The 26,489-nt window shown below is 37.9% G+C and overlaps 1 protein-coding gene across 1 annotated transcript in view; it reads right to left on the bottom strand.

Moving 5' to 3' along the window:
- Window positions 1–26,041, bottom strand: part of LOC126323968 (F-box/LRR-repeat protein 15) — a 31,906-nt gene extending 5,865 nt beyond the window's left edge. Inside the window, exons 1-4 of the mRNA XM_049994868.1 lie at window positions 25,225–26,041; window positions 24,961–25,137; window positions 22,806–22,963; window positions 6,267–6,398 (exon numbers count right to left, since the gene is read on the bottom strand). Coding sequence (XP_049850825.1) covers window positions 6,267–6,398; window positions 22,806–22,963; window positions 24,961–25,137; window positions 25,225–25,416 — 659 coding nt within the window. The 5' untranslated portion in view covers window positions 25,417–26,041. The remainder of the gene's footprint in view (window positions 1–6,266; window positions 6,399–22,805; window positions 22,964–24,960; window positions 25,138–25,224) is intronic.
- Between the last annotated feature and the right edge of the window lie 448 nt (window positions 26,042–26,489).

Here is a 26,489-nt window from a genome sequence, read left to right as displayed (position 1 = left end):
AAAGAATTTGTGTTAGTATTTTGCAGCTGTGGGTTATTAAACTGATAGTTCAATAATTTTCATATCTGTCAACACCTGCTTTCTTTGGGATTGGAATTATTATATTCTTCTTGAAGTCTGAGGGTATTTCGCCTATCTCATACGTCTTGCTCACCAGATGGTAGTGCGTTGTCAGGACTTGTTCCCCCAAGTCTGTCAATAGTTCTAATGGAATGTTGTCTACTCCTGGGGCCTTGTTTCGACTTTGGTCCTTCCGAATTTTTCACACAGTATCGTATCTCCCCATTTTATCTTCATCTACATTCTCTTCCATTTCTATAATATAGTCCTTAAAAACCTCACCCTTGTATAGACCCTCTATATACTCCTTCCACCCTTCTGCTTTCCCATCTTTGCTTAGAATTGGGTTTCCATCTGAGCTCTTGATATTCACGCAACTGGTTCTCTTTTTTCCAAAGGTCTCTTTTACTTTAACTGTAGGCAGTATCAATCTAACCCCTAGTGTGATAAGTCTCTACATCTATACATTTTTCCTCTAGCCATTCCTGCTTAGCCATTTTGCACCTCATGTCGATCTCATTTTTGAGACGTTTGTATTCCTTTTTTCCTGCATCACTTACTGCATTTTTATATTTTCTCCTTTCATCAATAAAATTCAATATATTTTCTGTTACATAAGAATTTGTATTAGCCCTTGTCTTTTTACCTACTTGATCATCTGCTGCCTTCACTACTTCATCCCTCAGAGCTGCCCATTCTTCTTCTACTGTGTTTCTTTCCTCCATTCCTGCCAATTGTTCCCTTATGTTCTCTTTGAAACTCTGTACAACCTCTGGGTCTTTCAGCTTATCCAGATCCCATGTCCTTAAATTCCCACCTTTTTGCAGTTTCTTCAGTTTTAATCTGCAGTTCATAACCAATAGATTGTGGTCAGAGTCCACATCTGCCCCTGGAAATGTGTTACAATTTAAAACCTGGTTCCTGAATCTCTGTATAATCTATGTGATCCCTTCTAGTATCTCCAGGCTTCTTTTATGTATACTGCCATATTTCATGATTCTTGAACCAAGTGTTAGCTATGATTAAGTTATGCTCTGTGCAAATTTCTACCAGGCAGCTTCCTTTTTCATTTCTCCCCCCCCCCCCCCCCCCTCCAAATCCATATTCACCTACTATGTTACCTTCTCTCCCTTTTCCTACTCTCGAATTCCAGTCACCCATGACTATTATATTTTCGTCTCCCTTCAGTACCTGAATAATTTCTTTTATCTCATCAAACATTTCATCAATCTCTTCGTCATCTGTGGAGCTAGTTGACATATAAACTTGTGCCACTGTAGTAGGCATGGGCTTCGTGTCTATCTTGGCCACAATAATGCATTCACTATGCTGTTTGTAGTAGCTTACCCACACTCCTATTTTTTGATCATTATTAAACCTACTCCTGCATTACCCCTATTTGATTTTGTATTTATAGCCCTGTATTCACCTGACAAGAAGTCTTGTTCCTCCTGCCACCGAACTTCACTAACTCCCACTATGCAACTTTAACCTATCCCATTCCATTTTTAAATTTTCTAACCTACCTGCCCAATTAAGGGATCTGACATTCCATGCTCCGATCCGTAGAACGTCAGTTCCTGAGTAGTTCCCGCCCAGAGATCCGAATAGGGGACTATTTTACCTCCGGAATATTTTACCCAAGAGGATGCCATCATCATTTAACCATACAGTAAAGCTGCATGCCCTCGAGAAAAATTACTGCTGTAGTTTTCCCTTGCTTTCAGCTGTTCCAAGTACCAGCACAGCAAGGCCGTTTTGGTTAGTGTTACAAGGCCAGATCAGTCAATCATTCAGAGTGTTACCCCTGCAACTACTGAAAAGGCTGCTGCCCCTCTTCAGGAACCACACGTTAGTCTGGCCTCTCAACAGATACCCCTCCATTGTGGTTGCACCTACGGTTCGGGCATCTGTATCGTTGAGGCACACAAGCCTACCCACCAACGGCAAGGTCTATGGTTCATGGGGGGGGGGGGGGGGGGGGGCAGAAGAATGTAACATTTCAGTTGGATCATGTCATGAAATCCTGACAGCTTCATGGAATGCCTTGTGTTTCCACGTTTCCACTAAGTTTATCATCCCATGGCTCATGAGTCAAGACCAGAAAGACCTTTGCCTCACAATCTGTGAAGAGCTTTTGGATCGCACAAATGAGAATGAGATGTTCCTTAAGAGAATCTTAACTGGTGGTGACATGTGGGTCTGCGGTTATGATGTTGAGACCAAGGCTCAATCATAACTGGTGATGACACATTCTACGGTTATGATGTTGAGACCAGGTTCAATCTTCACAATGGGTCGGGAAAGGTTCTCAGAGACCAAAAAGCTCTTCATATCACGTCAAATGTCAAAGTCACACTGATAGTTTTCTTTGACTTTGAAGGATTAGTTCATCATGATTTGTGCCACAGGAGCAAATTGTTAATCCAAGGTACTATCATGACACATTGTAATTTCTGCAAGAAAATGTGAGAAGTAAATTGTCTGAAATGTAGTGAGACAATTCATGGCTTTCGCATCATAATAACGCATCCACAAATTCATCTATGCTGGTGCATGACTGCTGCACAAAAAATGAAATCATTGAGCTGCCTCATACTCCATACTCTCCAAACCTCGCTCCTGCGTACTTTTTCCCTTCTTCCAAAGTTGAAAACCCCGCATAAAAGATGTCACTTTGCACAATCCAGCATGAGGTGGACCAAGACTGCTTCCGGAACTGAAAATGGCATTGGGAACAGTGAAACAATTGTGGATGAGAGTATTTAGAAAGAGACCATGCACCATAAGTGAAAGGTAAACACAAAAATTTTTGTGGGAAAAGCTGCAGAATTTTTTGAACAGATCTCATACACATTTACAGCTAAACGAGAAAGATACACAGCTATCTAACTGAGTATTTATACCCAAGAGCTATACATGTATTACAGTAACTGGCAAGAAGAAACACTAACTCAGATTAAAATATTTTAAAGATTTATTGTAAATTTTACTTCCATGGTTAGATTATCAAAGACTTCTTTTGTCAGACAAGTTAGATCCATACAAGAATGTCTTCCCCTTGAAAATCTGTGTCACTATTGTGCTTAAATAAATGCCCGAAAGATGCATATGGATAAACCTGCATATACATTTACTCACTTTTGTAGAGTGAATAGTTTTTGTATGTGTTAATTGCCATGCCTAAGGACTACAATAAATGAAGATTTGACAATCTACGGATGTATACACATGTAAAAATAATGATGCTTATGGTGTAAATAGCTAATTTATTATTGTTTTAACACATTCACAATGATTTTTTTAAAATTTTTTTTAATTTTATATCAACAAGTAATCCAAAACACCTTTAATTTTCCAACATGTTTACAACTGGTTTGCTACATTCATCAAGCATATCTTCTTATGATGAAACAATGTCCTACACCTTTTCAAATTCTCATTTTGTTCCTTATGTGAAAAACTAACTAATATATTACATAAAAAGTCCTTAGTTATTTCGCTCTGTTGGCACTAATCTTTATTTCACAAAAATGGATGTATGTTTTACAAAGAAGAATTAACTATGCCTTTTGTTTCAAATTAAAAATGCATTTTGTCCAATTTTTACGCAGTGAAATTCCATCCCCAAAAGTGCAAATCTGGTGCTTCTGCAAAATGCTCTTCTTTTGCTATCACAGGTTCCACACAGAACTCAGCAAATTTTCTTGCCACAAATTTATTTAGATGTGGTATTATGTAGAAATAAGAGAAAGCCATATCAGAAAACACAAAGGAAAATTCCAAAATTTTAGCAGGTGAAAATAATATTCGGCACCACATCTTGTTAAGAAGAGCATGAAGATGAAATTTATATTCTGCTTCATTAAACTGCTGGTATTCTCAAAGGGTAACAGTAGGTACATTCTGCTACTGTTGTTTGTGACTGAGCAACAGCAAATGCAGCAAAAACAACTGTCTGGGTGTGATGCCAGATGCTTTTTAATTTCTTCATCAGGGTATACTAATGAAATAATGGTAAACCTAAACTGAACAAAAGTTAAAAAAAAGTTATCAAACACAACACACCAGGAAAGGAAGTTACGACAAGGAATCTTGACATGTCATTAACCCATAATTTACTGACAAATGTCACCCTGTTAATTCGGAATGTAAATTACACTCATTAGGAATAACAGTGATATCAAAATAGGTGACGAAACATGCCTAAGTGAAAAAAAGGTATGTTGTATTCCAAAGAAACAGCTTTATGAAAGAAGTTCATTTTGTTACACACAAAAAACCATATTCATCGTTCAGAAAGAAGAAACTTTCTTGCACTATTAAAAAACCAGATTTTTTTGCAGACAGGAGATCTTCACAACTGCACAAAAAAGCTACATGCATAATATGTCTTGCAATTTGTAGAAAACCTGACTTGCCCCCACTGTTTCCAGAGTTTCAGTCAGTGCATGAACACATTCCAATCACTTCCAAACTGTCAGATATCCAGAATCACTGCGTGAATGCCGCTTTCTCTTTGTGTTTGCTTGTGACAGTTGGAAATGGCAATGTGTAAAGTTACTGATACCGAAATATGTTCGTATTTCATAATGGAAACTACTCTGAAGAGCCAAAGAAAGTGATACACCTGCCTAAAACTGTGTAGGGACCCCATGAGCATGCAGAAGTCCCACAACATGACACGGCATGGACTCAACTAATGTCCGGAGTAGTGCTGGAGGGAACTGACACCATGAATCCTGCAGGTCTGTCCATAAATCCAAAAGAGTACGAGGGGGTGGAGATTTCTTCTGAACAGCACTTCACAAGACATTCCAGATATGCTTGCAATAATGTTCATATCTGAGGAGTTTGGTGTCCAGCACAAGTGTTTAATCTCAGAAGAATGTTTCTTGAACCACTTGTAGCAATTCTGGACATGTGGGGGTGTCGCACTGCCCACTCCTTGGGAATGCACAATTGACATGAATGGATGCAGGTGATCAGACAGGATGCTCACGTATGTGTCACCTGTCAGTTGTATCTAGATGTATCAGATGTCCCATATCACTCTAACTGCACACACCCCACACTATTACAGAGCCTCCACCAGCTTGAACAGTGACAACTTTTAATATTGCAGCGCATCAGCAATCATGAATAACTTAGTGATTATAAACTAGTGATTAAAACTAGTTTTAGTGTGTTCCAAAGAAGGTGTGGTTATCAGTGCCAAAACCTAGGTCAAGATCCGGTTTTTATTTGGAATCGAGGCGGGTTCTTCATAATCATTCTTTTGAACTGTCTCCTGCTTACATGCAGGGTCCATGGATTCATGAGGCTGTCTCCATACCCAAACATGTCCATCCACTCGATACAATTTGAAACGAGACCCATCCGACCAAGCAACATATTTCCAATCATCAACAGTCCAATGCCTGCTTTGACGAACCCATGCGGGGCATAAAGCTTTGTGTTGCGCAGTCATCAAGAGTACACGAGCGGGCCATCAGCTCCGAAAGCCCTTATCAATGGTTTCGTTGAATAGTTCACACGCTGACACTTGTTATGATCCAGCATTGAAATGTGAAACAATTTGTGGAAGGGTGGCGATTCTGTCATGTTGTACAATTCTTGCAGGATCTTTTCCCAGCGGCAGTGATGTTAGAGGTTTGACATTTTACTCAATTCCTGACATGCACGGTACACTCATGAAATGGTTGTACGGAGAAATCTCCACTTCATCACTACCTTGGAGATGCTGTGTCCTATCGCTCATGCACCAACTATAACACCACATTAAAACTCACGTAAATCTTGATAACCTGTCATTGTTGCAGCAGTAACCCAGTCTAACAACTGTGCCAAACACACACTGTCTTATACAGGCATTGCTGATCGCAGCACCATATTCTGCCTGTTTACATATATCGGTATTTGAATACACATGCCTGTAACACTTTCCTTGGTGCTTCAGTGTAGAAACAAATATACTGCATATAATTTTAATCAAGTTTTATCAATTATGTCAGTTCATCATTAAACACTTCTTTTATTCTGCATAACTTTCCACAAAATCTCCCACTCTTACTTATTATAAACAGCATCCCATGGCGTAAATTAACTGCTTGAAACATACTTCTGCGAAACATTCATTAATTATGTATCAAAATTAACAATTCAATTAAAAGAAATTAATGAATGTAGCATTAGGATTCTTTTACCTGATACCATCATCAGTTATTCTCCAGCAACCTTGAACATTCAAGTGTTGTAGCCAGCGACAATTTGCAGCAATAGCAAACATTGTTCTATTCGTGACAGAGTAAATATTGGAGATGCACAAAATTCTCAATCTGTAAAAAGGAATTGGCAATGCTTTAGAATTTCAGAGAAGTCAGCTACTCAGTCATTATGTTCAGCTAATGAGTTATACATACCATTCTGAAATATCAAGAACTTTGATGTTAATACCAACAGCAAAGGCAGTCACACAATCTACCTAATAGTAGTCTTTCTTTAGACAGTATTACAAGATACAATCCGACATAAATGAGCAAGCAAATCAGAGATGGGCTTGGGAAGGACGTGGGGGGCAGTGGAACCAGACAGGAAAGGCAATGGTAAGAGACACCATTCACTTCACAATTTATATAATAATATAATTAATGCAAATCTCATAGGCAACATTTATTTGCAGGCAAAGAACTCCACAAGAGCTAGCATGGAGAGGGTCTTTCTCTCACCAACAACCAGAAAATTTAAGTATCTTGGCAGATTGAGATTGTGTGTTGGACCAGGACACAAAGCAGGAGCCTTACAAGATTCCACGTTTAAGTGCCAACTCAATGCGCAGTTCTAACCTGTCACAAGATTTCAAAACAATGTGCACCCTGCCACAGAGGCAAACATTCATAGTGGAAACAATACCCTTGGCTGCGACTAAGTCATTCCTCTGCCAAAACAGGAGGGCTAGACCAGAAAAGTGTGGAGGAAGTCTGTGAAAGGACAGAGAGGTTTTGGTGAACGTGAGAACAGATAGTATGTCACAGCTACAAGGCTCAGTCGATGAATGTAGTGCCCCCAACAGGCAAGGTTCCAGAGTTCAGTCTCAGTCCAACACACAGTTTTATTCCTTCCAGAAGCTTCAAACAGCACATATTCTGCAACAGCTTCAACCATTCTTTCTGGATCTGGAATTTGTTCTTTTTGCTAAATTCCAATAAAATATTTCTACTGGCAGTGTGTTGTGACATTTTCCTTCGTTTCTCCAAAACCACATGCAATGTCATAGCTGACATTCAATGCGAGAACTTTTACTTCTTTCTTTATAATTTTAATTTTGCCTCACAAATCAAAAGACAGCCAAACAATTTGATTTGGTAGATTAATTCACACTTGTTATACTTCAATCAGTGATAGAGAAGTAGGCCCCAATCTTCTTTGAAATCATATATCTGGTGAGAATAGCAAGAATAAGTAAACAGCAGCATTCGATGAGTTGATGACATTAGAAAAGACTGTTCTAGATTTCAATATTCTCAAAATCAGTGGTTGGTAAAGAAACAGTTGAAATAAACATTATGCAATGTCAAATTTTTAGAGAAGAGTCAGTAGATTTCCTCTCCATAGAGTTACGAAGGATTTAGCACAGAAAAGAATCTGCAGGTGAACAGCTCGAATACTGGTGTATTACAGGCTGTGAATAATTATTCTGACTGATGCTGAGGGGGAAAAATGAGCAAATGGCTGTATCACAGGCATACACCTGCCTCACAATTGACACTGAGTATTCTTTCTGCAAGTATATTAGCATATCTTACTTACAGTAACTTATTCTCTAAAGCAAACACACAAAGATATAGGTTAGAAAAGATATCTTAAAACCATCAAGTGTTTTATAAACCCTGATTAAGCCACACTGAAACATCGGTAAATGTGACATTAAATAATGTTGTACTAGCAGTGTGTGTAATTAGGTATCGTGCTTTAGACTGACAGCTGACATGAATATACAGAGCTACAACAGACCTATAATGCAGCAGCAGCAGCACAAAAGTTCAGAAGATTGTTCACTGGCAATGAATCTGAGAGATAGATATAGGATGCTGATTATTACAAATTTTTTAAAAAAAGTGATATTAGAATAAAAACAGCTATCATTAAACATGAAACAATGTGTGTACTTTCTACCTTACTTGTCGATATAGTATTTTTATTGTTGAGGCATACATGATCACTGCTATATTGTTTCAGTCTTATTGTTTATTGTTGTGACAGAAATTGAGTCTTAAGAACACAATTCCCTTATAACCACTTATGTATTTCAGCTGTGTTATTCATTGCGGTGATGGCAATCTTGTCAGCTGATCAGCAGAGGTGACAAACATAATTTGTGCCTGCCAAATGTTTAGACAAAAAATATCTAAAGCTTGATGAGAGCTGCATGACCCCACTCTCTCACTCTGTCTCCGCAAAAGTTACAAATATTTACCAAAGTAACATGTAAAACAGCAAGAAAAAACATAGCGAAAAACTGTCATTTTTATTTTTTGTTTATATTATTTGTAATGTTGTAGGCTCCTCCTAGATTTTCTAGGGAGCTCCTTAAAATAAATTAAAGAATACCTACTCGCAAAACCAAGATTGTTAACACATACTTATGTGGTGGTGCTCCACATGGAGGTCATCAGTTCATAGTTGTGAAAGAAATTTTCATCTTATCACCAATCTTCGCAGCAATGTCCCACGTCGAGCTCAGAACCAAACCACACTGCCACAAAGTGAGGAGGTGCCATGTCATTAATAATGATCTGTCCATCAGGATACACAGTTGACATTTCAAAACAGGTGGGAAGAAGGCAATGCCAAACATAAGTCATAGTGCAAGACTTAGGAATTGGATGACTTAATCGACGTATTTCATTTTCTATTCCCCCCCCCCCCCATCGGTCTACTGACTGGTTTGATGCGGCCTGCCACAAATTCCTTTCCTGTGCTAACCTCTTCATCACAGAGTAGCACTTGCAACCTATGTCCTCAATTATTTGCTTGACATATTCCAATCTCTGTCTTCCTCTACAGTTTTTGCCCTCTACAGCTCCCTCTAGTACCATGGAAGTCATTCCCTCATGTCTTAGCAGATGTCCTATCATCCTGTCCCTTCTCCTTATCAGTGTTTTCCACATATTACTTTCCTCTCTGATTCTGCATAGAACCTCCTCATTCCTTACCTTATCAGTCCACCTAATTTTCAACATTCGTCTATAGCACCACATCTCAAATGCTTCGATTCTCTTCTGTTCCGGTTTTCCCACAGTCCATGTTTCACTGCCATACACTGCTGTACTCCAGACGTACATCCTCAGAAATTTCTTCCTCAAATTAAGGCTGGTATTTGATATTAGTAGACTTCTCTTGGCCAGAAATGCCTTTTTTGCCATAGCGAGTCTGCTTTTGATGTCTTCCTTTCTCCGTCTGTCATTGGTTATTTTACTGCCTAGGTAGCAGAATTCCTTAACCTCATTGACTTCGTGACCATCAATCCTAATGTTGAGATTCTCACTGTTCTCATTTCTACTACTTCTCATTACCTTCGTCTTTCTCCGATTTACTCTCAAACCATACTGTGTACTCATTAGACTGTTCATTCCATTCAGCAGATCATTTAATTCTTCTTCACTTTCACTCAGAATAGCAATGTCATCAGCGAATCGTATCATTGATATCCTTTCACCTTGTATTTTAATTCCACTCCTGAACCTTTCATTTATTTCCATCATTGTTTCCTCGATGTACAGATTGAAGAGTAGGGGCGAAAGGCTACAGCTTTGTCTTACACCCTTCTTAATACGAGCACTTCGTCCTTGATCGTCCACTCTTATTATTCCCTCTCGGTTGTTGTACATATTGTATATGACCCATCTCTCCCTATAGCTTACCCCTACTTTTTTCAGTATTTCAAACAGCTTGCACCATTTTATATTGTTGAACGCTTTTTCCAGGTCGACAAATCCTATGAACATGTCTTGATTTTTCTTTAGCCTTGCTTCCATTATTAGCTGTAATGTCAGAATTGCCTCTCTCGTGCCGTTACTTTTCCTAAAGCCAAACTGATCGTCACCTAGCGCATTCTCAATTTTCTTTTCCATTATTCTGTATATTATTCTTTTAAGCAGCTTCGATGCATGAGCTGTTAAGCTGATTGTGCGATAATTCTCGCACTTGTGAGCTCTTGCCATGTTCGGAATTGTGTGGATGATGCTTTTCCGAAAGTCAGATGGTATGTCACCAGACTCATATTCTACACACCAACGTGAATAGTCGTTTTGTTGCCACTTCCCCTAATGACTTCTATTTACAATTTCAATTTCCTATATAGATCAGTCAGAGCAAGAATTTAGCTATTTTATATCATTTGCTACATCAATTTTGTTTCAAAATTAATGCACTCTTTGGAAAATTATAACACACTTTTGTCAAACACGAAATAACACCTTCCTTCCCCTTTCCACCTCACTCATGGTGACTGGGCCGCATCACAATCTCACCGAAACTGTTGGGTTGTCATCCTGATCCATGAGCATCCAAATGGAGCTAACAACTTCTGAATATGCTAACAACTTCCTAACAGCAGTCAGAGACAAGTTGCAGATCACACATTTTGCTTGCTACATGTGTCATACATGCTGATTAGGATATACATCAATTGACTCTGGGATCACACACCCATGCACGCGTACTGTTCCTTAAAACTAACACAGTTGAGGAGCCACAGTGTGCAGGTTAACTTTGGAGGTACATGATGCAACAATAGGCTACTGTATTGGTTGCTGGTGTGAGACAAACCAGCTACTCCAATTAATCTTACCTTAACACCCTGTATACAAGAATACCTCTTCCTCCAGTCTGAATGATGCCCTACTGTTCAGCAGACTTCACCACCTCACAACTCATCAGTGCAGGTAACCTTTCTCCATGTTTCCCGTAGAAGTGCTCATGCTAATTTCTGTACCTAGTGACGTGCGGAAAGCAGAGTTACATGTTCCATATATCGGAAGGGTACTAAACTTGGAGAAAAAAAAGAAAAATCCCTGAGAATTTCACATGCAAGGAGAAAGGTGGCATCAAGAAGCTCCTGATAAATTAATTGTGAGCTGCTAATCAGGGAGAGGGTAGAGGGGAAAGAGGTGGGGGACAGCACACCACAGTAACAACTCTTCTTTCCTCTTGGCTGAGCTACATACCAGGCAAACGGGTAGTTTAACTGAAGTTTCTAAACATCGATAATTTAGGTGGAATTATATTCATATAATTATCACACTTTGAGACATTAAGTATTTTAAAATTTGTGATTTCTAAAACTCAACGAAATTCAATTCAATGATAGGTGAAAAATACAGAATTCTCTGAAATTCCCTGATTTTTTAAGTATACTGAATTCCCTGAGAATTCCATTCTTTCCAGAAGAATCACCTCACTGCACATAAATATTGTTCTAGACAGTATAGTTGCTGACCGTACAATGTCTCATTTAAAATATGCTGTGATGCCAACCATGGGGTGGTTGTTGTTGTTTGTTGTTGTTGTTGTCGTCTTCAGTCCTGGGACTGTTTTGATGCAGCTCTCCATGCTACTCTGTCCTGTGCAAGCATTTTCATCTCCCAGTATCTACAACAACCTACATCCTTCTGAATCTGCTTAGTGTATTCATCTCTTGGTCTCCCTCTACGATTTTTACCCTCCAATGCTAAATTTGTGATCCCTTGATGCCTCAGGACATGTCCTACCAACCGATCCCTTCTTCTAGTCAAGTTGTGCCACAAACTTCTCTTCTCCCCAATCCTATTCAATACCTCCTCATTAGTTACGGGATCTATCCACCTTATCTTCAGCATTCTTCTGTAGCACTCATTTCAAAAGCTTCTATTCTCTTCTTGTCCGAACTATTTATTGTCCATGTTTCACTTCCATACATGGCTACACTCCATACAAATACTTTCAGAAATGACTTCCTGATACATAAATCTATATTCGATGTTAACAAATTTCTCTTCTTCAGAAACGCTTTCCTTGCCATTGCCAGTCTACATTTTATATCCTCTCTACTTTGACCGTCATCAGTTATTTTACTTCCTAAATAGCAAAACTCCTTTACTACTTGAAGTGTCTCATTTCCTAATCTAATTCACCTGACTTAATTTGACTACATTCCATTATCCTCGTTTTGCTTTTGCTGATGTTTATCTTAGATCCTCCTTTCAAGACACTGTCCATTCCGTTCGACTGCTCTTCCAAGTCCTTTGCCGTCTCTGACAGAATTACAATGTCATCGGCGAACCTCAAAGTTTTTACTTCGTCTACATGAATTTTAATACCTACTCCAAATTTTTCTTTTGTTTCCTTTACTGCTTGCTCAATATACAGAATTTGAAAGAGAGTATTCCAGTCAACATTGTCAAAAGCTTTCTCCAAGTCTACAAATGCTAGAAACGTAGGTTTGCCTTTTCTTAATCTTTCTTCTAAGATAAGTCGTAAGGTCAGTATTGCCTCACGTGTTCCAACATTTCTACGGAATCCAAACTGATCCTCCCCGAGGTCCGGATCTACCAGTTTTTCCATTCGTCTGTAAAGAATTCACGTTACTATTTTGCAGCTGTGACTTATTAAACTGATAGTTAGGTAATTTTCACATCTGTCAGCGCCTGCTTTCTTTGGGATTGGAATTATTATATTCTTCTTGAAGTCTGAGGGTATTTTGCCTGTCTCATACATCTTGCTCACCAGCTGGTAGAGTTTTGTCATGATGGCTCTGCCAAGGCCGTCAGTAGTTCTAATGGAATGTTGTCTACTCCCGGGGCCTTGTTTCGACTCAGGTCTTTCAGTGCTCTGTCAAACTCTTCACGCAGTATCGTTTCTCCCATTTCATCTTCATCTACATCCTCTTCCATTTCCATAATATTGTCCTCAATTACATTGCCCTTGTATAAACCCTCTATATACTCCTTCCACCTTCCTGCCTTCCCTTCTTTGCTTAGAACTGGGTTTCCATCTGAGCTCTTGATATTCATACAAGTGGTTCTCTTCTCTCCAAAGGTCTCTTTAATTTTCCTGTAGGCAGTATCTATCTTACCCCTAGTGAGATAAGCTTCTACATCCTTACATTTGCCCTCTAGCCATCCCTGCTTAGCCATTTTGCACTTCCTGTCAATCTCATTTTTGAGATGTTTGTATTCCTTTTTGCCTGTTTCATTTACTGCATTTTCATATTTTCTCCTTTCATCAATTAAATTCAATATTTCTTCTGTTACCCAAGGATTTCTAGCAGCCCTCATCTTTTTACCTACTTTATCCTCTGCTGCCTTCACTACTTCATCCCTCAGAGCTACCCATTCTTCTTCTACTGTGTTTCTTTCCCCCATTCCTGTCAATTGTTCCCTTATGCTCTCCTTGAAACTCTGTACAACCTCTGGTTCTTTCAGCTTATCCAGATCCCATGTCCTTAAATTCCCACCTTTTTGCAGTTTCTTCAGTTTTAATCTACAGGTCATACCCGATAGACTGTGGTCAGAGTCCACACCTGCCCCTGAAAATGTCCTACAATTTAAAACCTGATTCCTAAATCTCTGTCTTACCATTATATAATCTTTCTGAAACCTTTTAGTATCCCCAGGATTCTTCCATGTATACAACCTTCTTGTATGGTACGCTGCAATATTTCCCACCACCGAAATAAGCTCCATACACTAATAATGTTGAATGGCTATACATAATCAGTTGCCACCCAACACTTTAATATTGTTATATCATCAAACACAGCTCAAATCACAAATATTTCAAAAGAAGTAGACTGATGATACTGAAGATTATGTGCAATATCCAAAAAATGATAAGCGACACGCAGTAACAAACACCTTAAATTGGAACAATTACATGGGGAAGAAAAACCAAAGAATGAGGTTTTTGGCAGTTGGCTTATATGGAACAGGTCTACTAGAGAGACCGCTTGTACTACACTTGTCCATCCTCTGCTAGATTATTGCTGTGCGGTATGGGATCGTTACCAGATATGATGATGGAGGACACTGTTAAAGATCACAGAAGAGCAGCTCCTGTAATAGGAGAGTGTTGAACTTGATAACAATCTGTGAAATAGATAGTATTTTCTTCTTCTTCTTCTTCTTCTTCCATTCCGTTTCCCTACAGAGTCAGCATTGTTTTATGGACCGAGTCCATGTTAGTGAAAGTGGGTAGCTGGGTGACCTTCCTGAGATTACTCTCACTGAGAAGAATCCGCATGCCCCATCTGCCACTATCTAGATAAACTTGAGATTTTATTATTGATGATCTTCAAAATTTTGTAACTCATTGTTCTAGCTTTAAAAGTTATCTTATGTAATGCCATTTGTTGTTATATGTTACTCATGAATTTAAAAAATAGTATTTTTGGAACATAATTATATACAAGGGCGATGTACTTGAGAGGACAATATTATGGAAATGGAAGAGGATGTAGATGAAGACGAAATGGGAGATAAGATACTGCGTGAAGAGTTTGACAGAGCACTGAAAGACCTGAGCTCAAACAAGGCCACGGAAGTAGACAACTTTCCATTAGAACTACTGACTGCCTTGGGAGAGCCAGTCATGACAAAACTCTACCAGCTGGTGAGCAAGATGTATGAGACAGGCGAAATACCCTCAGACTTCAAGAAGAATATAATAATTCCAATCCCAAAGAAAGCAGGTGCTGACAGATGTGAAAATTGCCAAACTATCAGTTTAATAAGTAACAGCTGCAAAATACTAACGCGAATTCTTTACAGACGAATGGAAAAACTAGTAGAAGCCGACATCGGGGAAGATCAGTTAGGATTCCATAAAAATGTTGGAACACGTGAGGCAATACTGACCTTATGACTTATCTTAGAAGAAAGATTAAGAAAAGGCAAACCTACGTTTCTAGCATTTGTAGACTTGGAGAAAGCTTTTGACAATGTTGACTGGAATACTCTCTTTCAAATTCTGAAGGTGGCAGGGGTAAAATACAGGGAGCGGAAGGCTACTTACAATTTGTACAGAAACCAGATGGCAGTTACAAGAGTCGAGGGGCATGAAAGGGAAGCAGTGGTTGGGAAAGGAGTGAGACAGGGTTGTAGCCTCTCCGCGGTGTTATTCAATCTGTATATTGAGCAAGCAGTAAAGGAAACAAAAGAAAAATGCGGAGTAGGTATTAAAATTCATGGAGAAGAAATAAAAACATTGAGGTTCGCCAATGACATTGTAATTCTGTCAGAGACGGCAAAGGACTTGGAAGAGCAGTTGAACGGAATGGACAGTGTCTTGACAGGTGGATATAAGATGAACATCAACAAAAGCAAAACGAGGATAATGGAATGTAGTCAAATTAAATCGGGTGATGCTGAGGGAATTAGATTAGGAAATGAGACACTTAAAGTAGTAAAGGAGTTTTGCTATTTAGGAAGTAAAATAACTGATGACGGTCAAAGTAGAGAGGATATAAAATGTAGACTGGCAATGGCAAGGAAAGCGTTTCTGAAGAAGAGAAATTTGTTAACATCGAGTATAGATTTACGTATCAGGAAGTCGTTTCTGAAAGTATTTGTATGGAGTGTAGCCACGTATGGAAGTGAAACATGGACGATAACTAGTTTGGACAAGAAGAGAATAGAAGCTTTTGAAATGTGGTGCTACAGAAGAATGCTGAAGATAAGGTGGATAGATCCCGTAACTAATGAGGATGTACTGAATAGAATTGGGGAGAAGAGAAGTTTGTGGCACAACTTGACTAGAAGAAGGGATCGGTTGGTAGGACATGTTTTGAGGCATCAAGGGATCACAAATTTAGCATTGGAGGGCAGCGTGGAGCGAAAAAATCGTAGAGGGAGACAAAGAGATGAATACACTAAGCAGTTTCAGAAGGGTGTAGGTTGCAGTTGGTACTGGGAGATGTAGACACTTGCACAGGACAGAGTAGCATGGAGAGCTGCATCAAACCAGTCTCAGGACTGAAGACCACAACAGCATGTATAACTAGAACAGAACGTCTTGTCTTTCTATAAATATATTCAATTAAGTTACCTTTAATCTTTATCCACAAATTTAAAAATGGAAGGACTCCCATTTTCAACCCATTCCATAGTTGTATTTTGTTTAACCAATCCAAATAATTATCACATTCCTGACAGGTTCCTCTATACAATAAAATATTAGCAACATGTCTTGCCCACATCACTGTTTTTTGGAAAATATTTTAAATCATATGATGTCTGAATATAGTCATGAATACATTGGCAAGGCAATAGAATAATGAGAACCCATTTAAGACCCTGTTTCTGTATGTATGTGGTACCTTCAAACTTGAAATAATCGAAATTGAAGACTAGTTTGAGGAACTGGAATACTTCATTGAAATCTGGGGTCTTCCACTATGCTCAATAGGAAGTATGAGCTTATTTCCCCACAACAGAGCTCGATTTCAGGAAGGCAACTTATAAATTCAAAAATAAGAAGTCAGGGGGCATAGATGAGTACCTGTCTCTGTTCTGAAGGTGAGCAAAGGTACCATAAAAAAACACTACTAACAAACATAATGAGTTCTTTAGTTCAGGTATTTTCCCAGAGTACCTAAACCGTGTACAAGTGGTGCCCTTATTAAAGAAAGGTAATGCAGAAAGCACTGAAAATTACAGGCCTGTGTCACTACTGTTTTGATTCCCCTAAATAATAGAATCATCACAAAAAAGAGACTAATGAGTCACACAAGCAAATACTACCTTTTAACAAAGCACAGTTTGGTTTCCGAAGTGGGACAAGTAAAATTGTTGGCCATTACACTGTTGAAAAAAGTGGTACTTGAAGTTTTTGATAGGGATGAATGTGAAACCAAAACTTTCTCAGACTTGTCCAAGGCTTCTGACTCTGTTGATCATAAAATACTACTAAGCAAACTAGAAGCACTAGGTGTAAGAGGAGAAGCAAATGAGTAGTTCCAATCTTACTCAGAAAGCAGGGTGTAAAAGGTGGAGATAGTTCACATCCTGCTGATAATTTTTATTACAACAATTGTCAGACAAGAAACAGACAATCACTGGTATTCCTCAGGATAGTTTGTAGGGTCCAGTTCTGTTCTTAATATATATCTATGACTTTTCAGACAGTTTAAGACATGGAGAAAAAGTTCTCGGAGCTGATGACATCATCATCACAGTTACTGACAAAAACAGCAGAACTCCTATTAGAGAAAGCAAATGAAATCCTTGGGGATGATTACAACTGGGTAGTATGTAATAAATTGCATTGAAGATAAAGAACACACTTCAGTGTAGGATGGGCAAAAACAATGTCATGAGCTTTTTAAGGATTAGTTTGTAATGGTGCCGTCTTGTAGTGATATACTATGCCTATGTACACTCAGTTTCAGTTATGGTATTCTTTACAGTGATCTGCAATGTTGATGAGAACATATAGTTTCAACGCATCTGGTTTCATAAAGCCGGGGGCTCCAACGAGTGAAATAACGGACCTAACAACATCAGCTGACTTAGCTGGTTTGAATAAACATGATTTCGCCGTGTTAATAGGAGGATCAAACAACATCTATAGAAACGAGACATACAAGGTTATTACAGAAATGAGCATGATTTACCACCCTGGTTATGTGTGAACAGCGAAATTAATGTTGCAAATGAGTGTATGCATTAACTTTACGAATGTCGATATTGTATATATAAACAGATTGGAGCGAAGGTTCCGTACAGTATAGGGACTTCATTTAAATATGCCAGGAAAGAAATTACTAGCCAAAAAAAACATTTACTCACATTTTGAAGAAGAGTGAAGAAAAAAGTATAAGTGACACACAAATGGAGATCAATAAGTGCTTTAGACCAGTTACAAGCTGTTCCATGGCCAAACGCAAATTACCAAGTGGTTTAAACTGATTAGGCAAGAAAAACAATCAAGTCGTCAGCCAAACGAAAATTATGAAATGGTTTAAACTGAAGAGGACAGATGTGGATGAAGCAAAACTTATACAAGCTCCAGAAGTTAACTCACCTGCTGATTGCCACCAGCAAACACAAGCCACACACAAAAAAGATACGGAAATTTTTTTAGGCTAAGTGTTGTATTAGAAATACCATTAGATAAACAATCAGAAACCATTTCAACTAAAGTTACTAAAACCCAGATTTTGCTATACTACACCCAATGTTCAGTCACTCACAAATAAAATTTCCATGTTGGAAGCACTACTCCAGTATGCACTAACTGTAACATAATTTGCATTACTGGGCATTGGCTACAAAATGATGAAGTAAAATTAACTTCAATCTCAGGATGTAGATTAGCGAGTCATTTGATACCACGTTTTCCAAACACGGTGACTCTGCTACCTTTGTGAAAGAACTAATAAAGTTATGTGACGTCAGTAAAAGTTATACTGACTCAATTGAAAAAAAAGACTTTGACCTTTCCATTAGTAAACTGCCAGAGATTATAATATATAGAGCACCAAGTGGAAACCTGCCAGTGTTCATGAATAAACCAGAGGTTCTGCTGAACAGGATCAGTACACTAAATATGAAGATAGTGCTTTGTGGGGAATTCAATATTGATTTTTCAAGAGACAGCAGCACCAAAGATACTTTGATAAGTATGACCCAACACATTCACATTCAATATGATCCCCACAACACACTGCCCAACAAGATTAACAGAATGCACAAATTCCATTACTGACCAAATATCCATCTCAGAAACAAATTACAGATTCACAAGCAGAATAATGAGCATGGGTTATAGTGACCATGAGGCACAGCTGCTGTGTATAGAAATGCCAACAAGTAGTAGCAGTTCCGAAAAAGTAGTTGAACAGAACCTTTTCTGAAGATAACATTAGAATTGTTAATCTCTTACTGGTGAAGGAGAACTGGGAAAGCATCGCCCCTCAGAACAATGTTGATAGCATGTACATGGGTTTTCAGATCATCTTTCTTCACTATTTTAAGGTAGCATTTCCAAAAGTAGTAAAAGCAGTAAAACTTAACAATAATAAGTAATGGGTAAATAAAGACATAAAAATTTCCAGTGAGAGAAACAGATTTCTGCACTAGTGTTGCAAGAAATATAGAGCAACACACGAATTGACAGATTATTCAAAAGCCTACAAAAGAATCTAGGGTAGAGTAGTCAAAGATGCAAAAATTATGTGGAATGACAATTTGATAAGAAACTCATCTAACAAAATGAGATCCAAGTGCAGAGTTATAAAGAAAGAAACTTGTAGTTCAGCACCAAAGAAAAAGAATGTACCATTAACACTAGAAGGCTCAAAAGTCACAGACCCAAATTTAGTTGTGGAAAATTCAATGAATACTTCACTTTACTAGCTGAAGACCTCATTCAAGAACACTGTCAAGGATCAGTCCCAAGTTTCTCCAGCAAGTCATTGATCTCTACTGTTTCTATGTATGTTTATGAAACAAAACCCAATGAAATTACAGGTAAAATTAAATCATTAAGCAATAGAATGTCAAGTGGTCTTGATGAAGTACCTGATTTCATATTAAAAGCATGTGCTCACCACATAGCAAACCCCTTGTCAAAAATTTTCAAACTTTCTTTAAAAAGTGGTGTGTTTCCAGATATAAATTTCACGCCTGAAAAAAAAAAAAGAAAAAAAGAAAAAGGAGTGAGGGGGGGGGGGGGGGGAGGGAGAGAAGAAGAAGAAGAGAAATAAAGTTCTTCTGAAAAAATATCAAACTACTGACCCGTGTCACAGTTAAGTTCCTTCTCAAAATTCTAGAAAAACTCTTCTATGACTAGCTTTTAAGTTTCATAAATAAATATGCACCTCTTACAGTACAACAACAAGGTTTTAGAAAGTCTAAATGTACACAGACAGCAATTTTCGAATTCTTAGACTGCATTTTAAAATCCCTTGATCAACATAAATTAGCTGCAGATGTTTTTTCTAGATCTATCAAAAGCCCTTGAGGTCTTATACTAAAGCATTCTGCTCGAAAAATTACAAAGACGAGGAGTAAGAGGTGTAGCGCGTAGCTGGTCGTGTTCATACCTATAGAACCTGAGACAGAAAGTATCACTTCAATATGAATTCAACAAAATGAATAAAACAAGAAAACTCCTTTCTTTCTAGTGAATTACCAATAAAAATATGGTGTACCACAGGGCTCAATCTTAGGTCAACTAGTCTGCTTCATTTATGTGGAAAACTTAATTGAATAGGGCCTATATGAGTCCACCAAAAACTATCCTGTTTGCCACTAATGCCAGCATGTTGCTCACTGGATCCAGTCCAGAAACTTTGCAGTCCACAGCAGAAAGATTTTCTGAGTGATTCACAAAAAATAAAATCATTGTAAATACTGAAAAAACCGTGTGTGTCGATTTTCATTTAATTCATCCAACTAATCAAATGTCTACTCACGCACAATTAAAAAATGATCCCCCAGAAAATGTAAGTGTCACAAAATTTGTGGGTATATGGGTTCAACAAGATAACGTGGGACAAACATATAAATAACTTGTCTAGAAAACTATTGTCTGTGTGCTATGGCCTAAGAATTTTAAAGACTACAACAAGCAAAACAACAGTACTGCAGGCAAACTACACACAGTTCCACTCACTAGTCCGATAAGGAATAATTTTCTGGGGCTACTCAACTCTCAGTGTAAAGGTTTTTAGAATGCAAAAAAAGAGCTCTAAGAATAATTTATGGCCTTAAAAAGATGGAGGCATTTAAATCCCATTTTAATGAGCTTTGTGTTCTAAATGTTCCAAGTTTATTCATTTATGAAACTATCTTGTCCACCAGGAACTACCTACTGAAAACAGGCAAACTGCTACAGAACAAAAATGTACACAACTATATTACCAGAGGGAATACAAATATACACATACATCCACCTATCGGAGGAGCATAATTAACACTGGTGTAATACTACACAATAAGGTACCAGAGAGGGGGGGGGAAATGCTACTCATTCAATATTTAAAGCTAAACTAAAGGCATTTCTAATAAAGCACTCTTTCTATTCTGTCAGAGAATTTTTGAATACGTAACAAAATTAATTGTAATAGGTATATATTTTTAATTTGCCAACTACTTTGGTAATACTATGTACTATGGTAACTTATCTTTGACGTGTCCAATATCAGTTGCACAGTTTGTACTGTATGATAAAACTGAGCCAATAAAAAATCAAATCAAATCTAAAGTATAAAACACGGACACAGTTTTGAAACTGCGGAATAAGCCATAAGAATAATAGCTGGAAGTAGTCGATGAGCTCACAGTAGAAAGCTATTTAAAAAACTGGGCATCCTTACTGCACCAAGTGAGTACATGTACCAACCTGTGGTGCATATCAGGCAAAACAGTATGAAATACTTCACTAATAGTTCGATACATAATCAAGAAATAAGAATCAGTCTGGAACAACATTTATCCAGGAAAAAGAAACAAAAAGCTCAAAACAGTACTTTATATCAAAGGATAAAATTGTATAACAACTTGCCAAAGGAAATGAGAAACATTACTAAAATACATCTGTTTAAAAAGGCAGCTAAACATTCTTCATAACTAATGGATACTACACAATCAAAGATTTGGCAGAGGACTCACAGTAGAGGGTAGTTATGAGACAGGATAACCACCTTCTTGCATTTCACTATCTTCATGTGGAAATCATGTGCCAAGATGTAAAATAAACAGCAGTAATGTCTGCTAACTCCAGTTTTTCAAATTGACTGAGAAGCAAAGTTGAATATGGCAGGAATGGAGTATGGAGTTGATGCAAGGGACACAACTGCATCTTCACAGCCCAGTAATCATTAGCAGGTGTCCTTGGTGTAAGCAGTAATGAAGAGTGGAACCATGTTTTCTATTACAAGTTAAAATGAAGGTATATTCCATGTGGCTCACTGGCCTGGGGCACGTCTATCTACTGGATGCCAATTGTGTGGCTTGCATGTCCCTAACCTATTCCAGTTATCCAAATGGGCACAGGGGATCTACAGTTTAATGTGAAATCCGAACAATGTGTCATTTTTGGTGACTCCTTACATCATCGAGAGCTGAGGGCTAGTTTAAAATGGAGGCTGAAAAATCCAAGGTCTAACTGGGATTCAGAAGTTACTTGGAACAAACTGTGTGTAAATCAAGCAACGTTATACAGCACAAACCTTCCAAATGAGGCAGTGAAGCTGTTAATGCACTGACCTCATATTCTGGAGGATGGAGTTGGTATCAACCTAAATAATTTAGGAATAAAGAGAACAACTCACCAAATAGCAAAGGCATGTATACATGTACACCAGCTTAAAAATGATTTGTCTGAAAGTTGGCAAAATGCCGAGTCTTATTTATGTGCTTACTCATGACTCAACGCTGTATTATTTTGTAAGTTATTACCTTTGTTCTCGAATTATTTACAGTCTACAAGGCTTTCTATTATCATACTTAAGATGATATAAGTCACAGAGACCTCGTTGCCAGAACAGCAGATCACTTACTTCCCTGCTGGATTTAAAAACAGAAAGAAATATCCTCCAATAATGTGTTATATATGTATACCACACTGCTCAAACACTACACGGAACTACACACCATGGTTATACAATGGCAATGGTGAAGCTGCAAGATGTGATTGGGGGTGTTCCACAAGACATTATATTTCAAGTGTTACTTATTTCCTTTTTCCCTTCTTTAAATTACCTGTCAAATTTTCTGACAAATGTTTCGAGGCTGCTATCTCCCAAATCCCAACATGAAGTCAGGTCAGCTTCTTCCAAACTGCTTTGGTGAAATGAAATTGCTTCAAGACATCCAACAGTCATCCAATGACAGTTTCGAACTTTGAGACTTTTTAGTGCCTGGAAATACAACAACCATTCAAACCCAATACTACTCTTTAAAACTGGAAGTTTATATGTTTAACTTTACTGCAATTAAGAATATTTTGTTGTTTTTGTGCCTGTGGACAAAGAGGAATATTCAGTACTAGCTGTTAGCTTTGACCTGTGACATCAGAGACATGTGACAAAACATTGTAAACAACAGGGCGACTATAATGTGATATCAGTGTTAATTTTTCAAACAGGCTCAACTACAAATTAGTCTGTCACCAGAGCCAGGATTTTTGCTTTCACATTTGCTGGCTTCACCAGCTCACAACCAAACTGTCACTTTCCAACCAAATCTACACGCTGGGCTAAGCTACACATCAGTCTGACACCACAACCAGGTGTTTCACCCTCATAATTTGTTGGTTTCACCAACCAACAACCAAATTGAAAATATGCAGCAAAAAGTGGCATCACAGCAACCATTAACATCATATCACTGGTCAAAGCCGACAACTAATACTGAATATTCCTCTTGAGCCAGAGTATTAATGCAACAGAATCATACAACAGTGCTATTTGTTACAAACATTGTGGGAACACACAATTTGACCAAAACTTATTCCAAAGCTTTCCGTAACTATTGTTCTTGTTACCTGTTTCTGCACAGTCTTCATCCTAATTAACGCAAGGGTAAAAAACGATCATGAAAGTAGCATTATGCAGTCTTCCTGATCTTTTACAAATTCTTAATCTTCAAATTTTCTCTAGCAATCAGAATAGCAGTAGTGACCTCAAAATCACAAGCTACAACATTGGCATTACAGAAGTTGTTAGCAGACATTCTGACAATAACAATTACCCTCAAAGGCATTTGTAACTTGTTCTCAGCCTGCCATTTTTAATTTAGGGAATAAAACATTATTGCTAATGTGGTAAATGATTCCACGCAGTGAGTACATTCAAAATGCACTAAGTTCGACCGCCTTTTTCGTGACAGCAAAAAAAAAAAAGAAAAAGAAAAGAAAAAAAAAAAAAAGGGACTTACTGACTCAGCATATCCACACTGGATCAGTGGAAACTTCAGTTCTGAATTCTTTCTACGTAGTTTCCTGAAAGCTTACACACACTGCCAGAGCAGTGTCAGAGGATCCAATTATCTTTGAAAGATAATTTACGGTGTTAGCTAGATAATTTTGTTGATTTCTTTGCTAGTTTGAACATTATCTTACCAGCATTCTAATAAATTTTGGTACTTTCTCCTGCTGGCTTAATGCACAGTATGATAGGTTACAATGTGATCCACTCCAGAATCATATCTGTCCACTTGTATAAGCAAATTCTACACCGGTAACTTAAAAGCATGATCTATAAAAAATTCAAGTTTGATAACACTGAGAACAAAGATTATATGACTCATTTTCCTCCCTCACGTTAACCATCACATGAAACAGTGAACCCAACATAAGAAAGAGAAATGTGAAAGGGGACCTGACTGTGTAGCCACTAAAGGAAATTTCGTTGACCACTTCAAATGTGTTCTGAAACACGTGCCTCGTACATCTGTAAGGAGAGAAATATAATCCTGAAGAATTGGCTACATCACATCAAAATTCATTGTGTGGGAGATTTAAACCTTGATCAACACAGTTATGATGGCTAAGTAAGGAACAGCAAATGATGACAACAGGACATGAGACTAAAGATAAAATTCTACTGCTTCACAAACTGGCTGTAACAGTATTCGTGTGGTCCTCCAGCAGAGCATAATATTTGGTTACTTACATTATAGTATTTTCCAATTCTTTCAGGAATTTATTTACTCTCTAGCTCGTAACACATTTAAAAAAAAAAATTATTTTATTTTTTTCATTTTATGCTCCTTATCACGGCCATGTACTCTGAAAATGGTGACTATGATAGTGATGTCAACTATATTTCGTACCATTTTTATGAGTAACTTAAAGTTTACATGATGCCCAAGCTGATAATTACATATTCTATGATATATCTGTTGTTATACTCACAGTGCCACAAACAATAAGAGGCTGCAAGCACGCACTAGTTAGTCCCAGACAACCACTGAGATTTATGTACTCAATGCGCACATTGTTCAACAGTAATGATTGTAGCATTTCGTCTGACAGCCACTTACAGTTACTTAGATTTAGGAACCTGATGTTGTTACACTTTGAACTTAAGACCTGTAGGGGCGAAATCCATGAAAATGTAATGAAACTGAACTACAATAATAATAATATTGCCAACAAAGAATTTTGTCTCATACATACACTAAATGCTGCTGGCGTGAAATTCCTGTATGGAACGAGATCAACACGTTTGATCTTCGCAAAATAATAATCTACTAGTTCTTTTGAACATCTACAAACACACCTCAAATTAAAGCAGTCTTTCAAGGATAAATCTGCCAACACTCTAGGGATTAAGATGTCATCCCATGATAAACACAGTAACGTCACCATTCTTGTACAATATCTTTACCTCGATCTACGCAAATTTAACAATAATTCAGTTCCTCCATAAGCTTTGTCAATGTTTTGAAAAGGAATTCCCCAACACTTGGCAGTTTTCTATCCCATGGAGCTCTCCTCTTGAAAGTTAACCAACGGATAAAAATTTATGGTCATATAAACACAAATATAACTTCACACTCTGTCAACATAACGTAAGTACTGTATCATTTATCACATATATTATTTTTACTTTTCGCACCGGTACCCTGCATCCCTCACGATCATTTGACAGCACTTACTTTGTTATTCCACAAACGTTATCTTTGTAAGATTACGCATCCCCAGGGACATTCCCAAGGATGTAGCAGGTTCGAGTCTCCTTCGATCTCGCATAGAAGGTGCCAATTTCAAAACTGACGAATTTTTAAGGTTCATCTACCGTTGGAAACGTTGACTGCAACGCACATAGTGACGGATGTTTCACGTTCTCACAGTCAGGCCAGACATGACTACGAAGTCAGCTGTAAAGCTCTGCTGCGCGCTCCGAAGGTCTCGTGGCAGTCAGTGTATTAAAGCTTTAAGTACATACACAATTCGTTCTCAACGTAGCGCTAAATTTGCCGACTTTGATAACACATAGACAATCAACCATGCCTTTTTAATGACAAGTAGGGGGAAAACGGAAAATGCAAATATAAACACTGATTCAAGTAAAAAACATACATACAGTAATAGGGACATAACATTTTAATTAGTTATATCATAAACTTCCGAACAAATTCAAAAGCATAAAGGAGCTGTTTAAATTTAACATATATTTCAAAGAAACCCTACTAAAAAATTGTGCTGGTTCTAGGAGTAACGTTTCTGTCTAGTAAAAAAAAAAAAAAAACCATCCTCGGTCCTGGGTTTGAACCCAGATACTGAATAAATTTTCAATAAAAATGATCAGCAATTGCGGTCACCTTACTACTGCCAACGGCTTCGTCGAAGACAGACAGAGATTCAGGGCAACCTCTTGTTATTGTGAATGAAAACTGCTCCTAAAATGCAGATGAATCAGCAATCTATATCGACATATA

This window comes from Schistocerca gregaria, chromosome 2, assembly GCF_023897955.1.
Source record: "Schistocerca gregaria isolate iqSchGreg1 chromosome 2, iqSchGreg1.2, whole genome shotgun sequence".
Lineage (NCBI taxonomy): Eukaryota > Metazoa > Arthropoda > Insecta > Orthoptera > Acrididae > Schistocerca > Schistocerca gregaria.
This window is presented reverse-complemented; position numbering and strand designations above follow the sequence as displayed.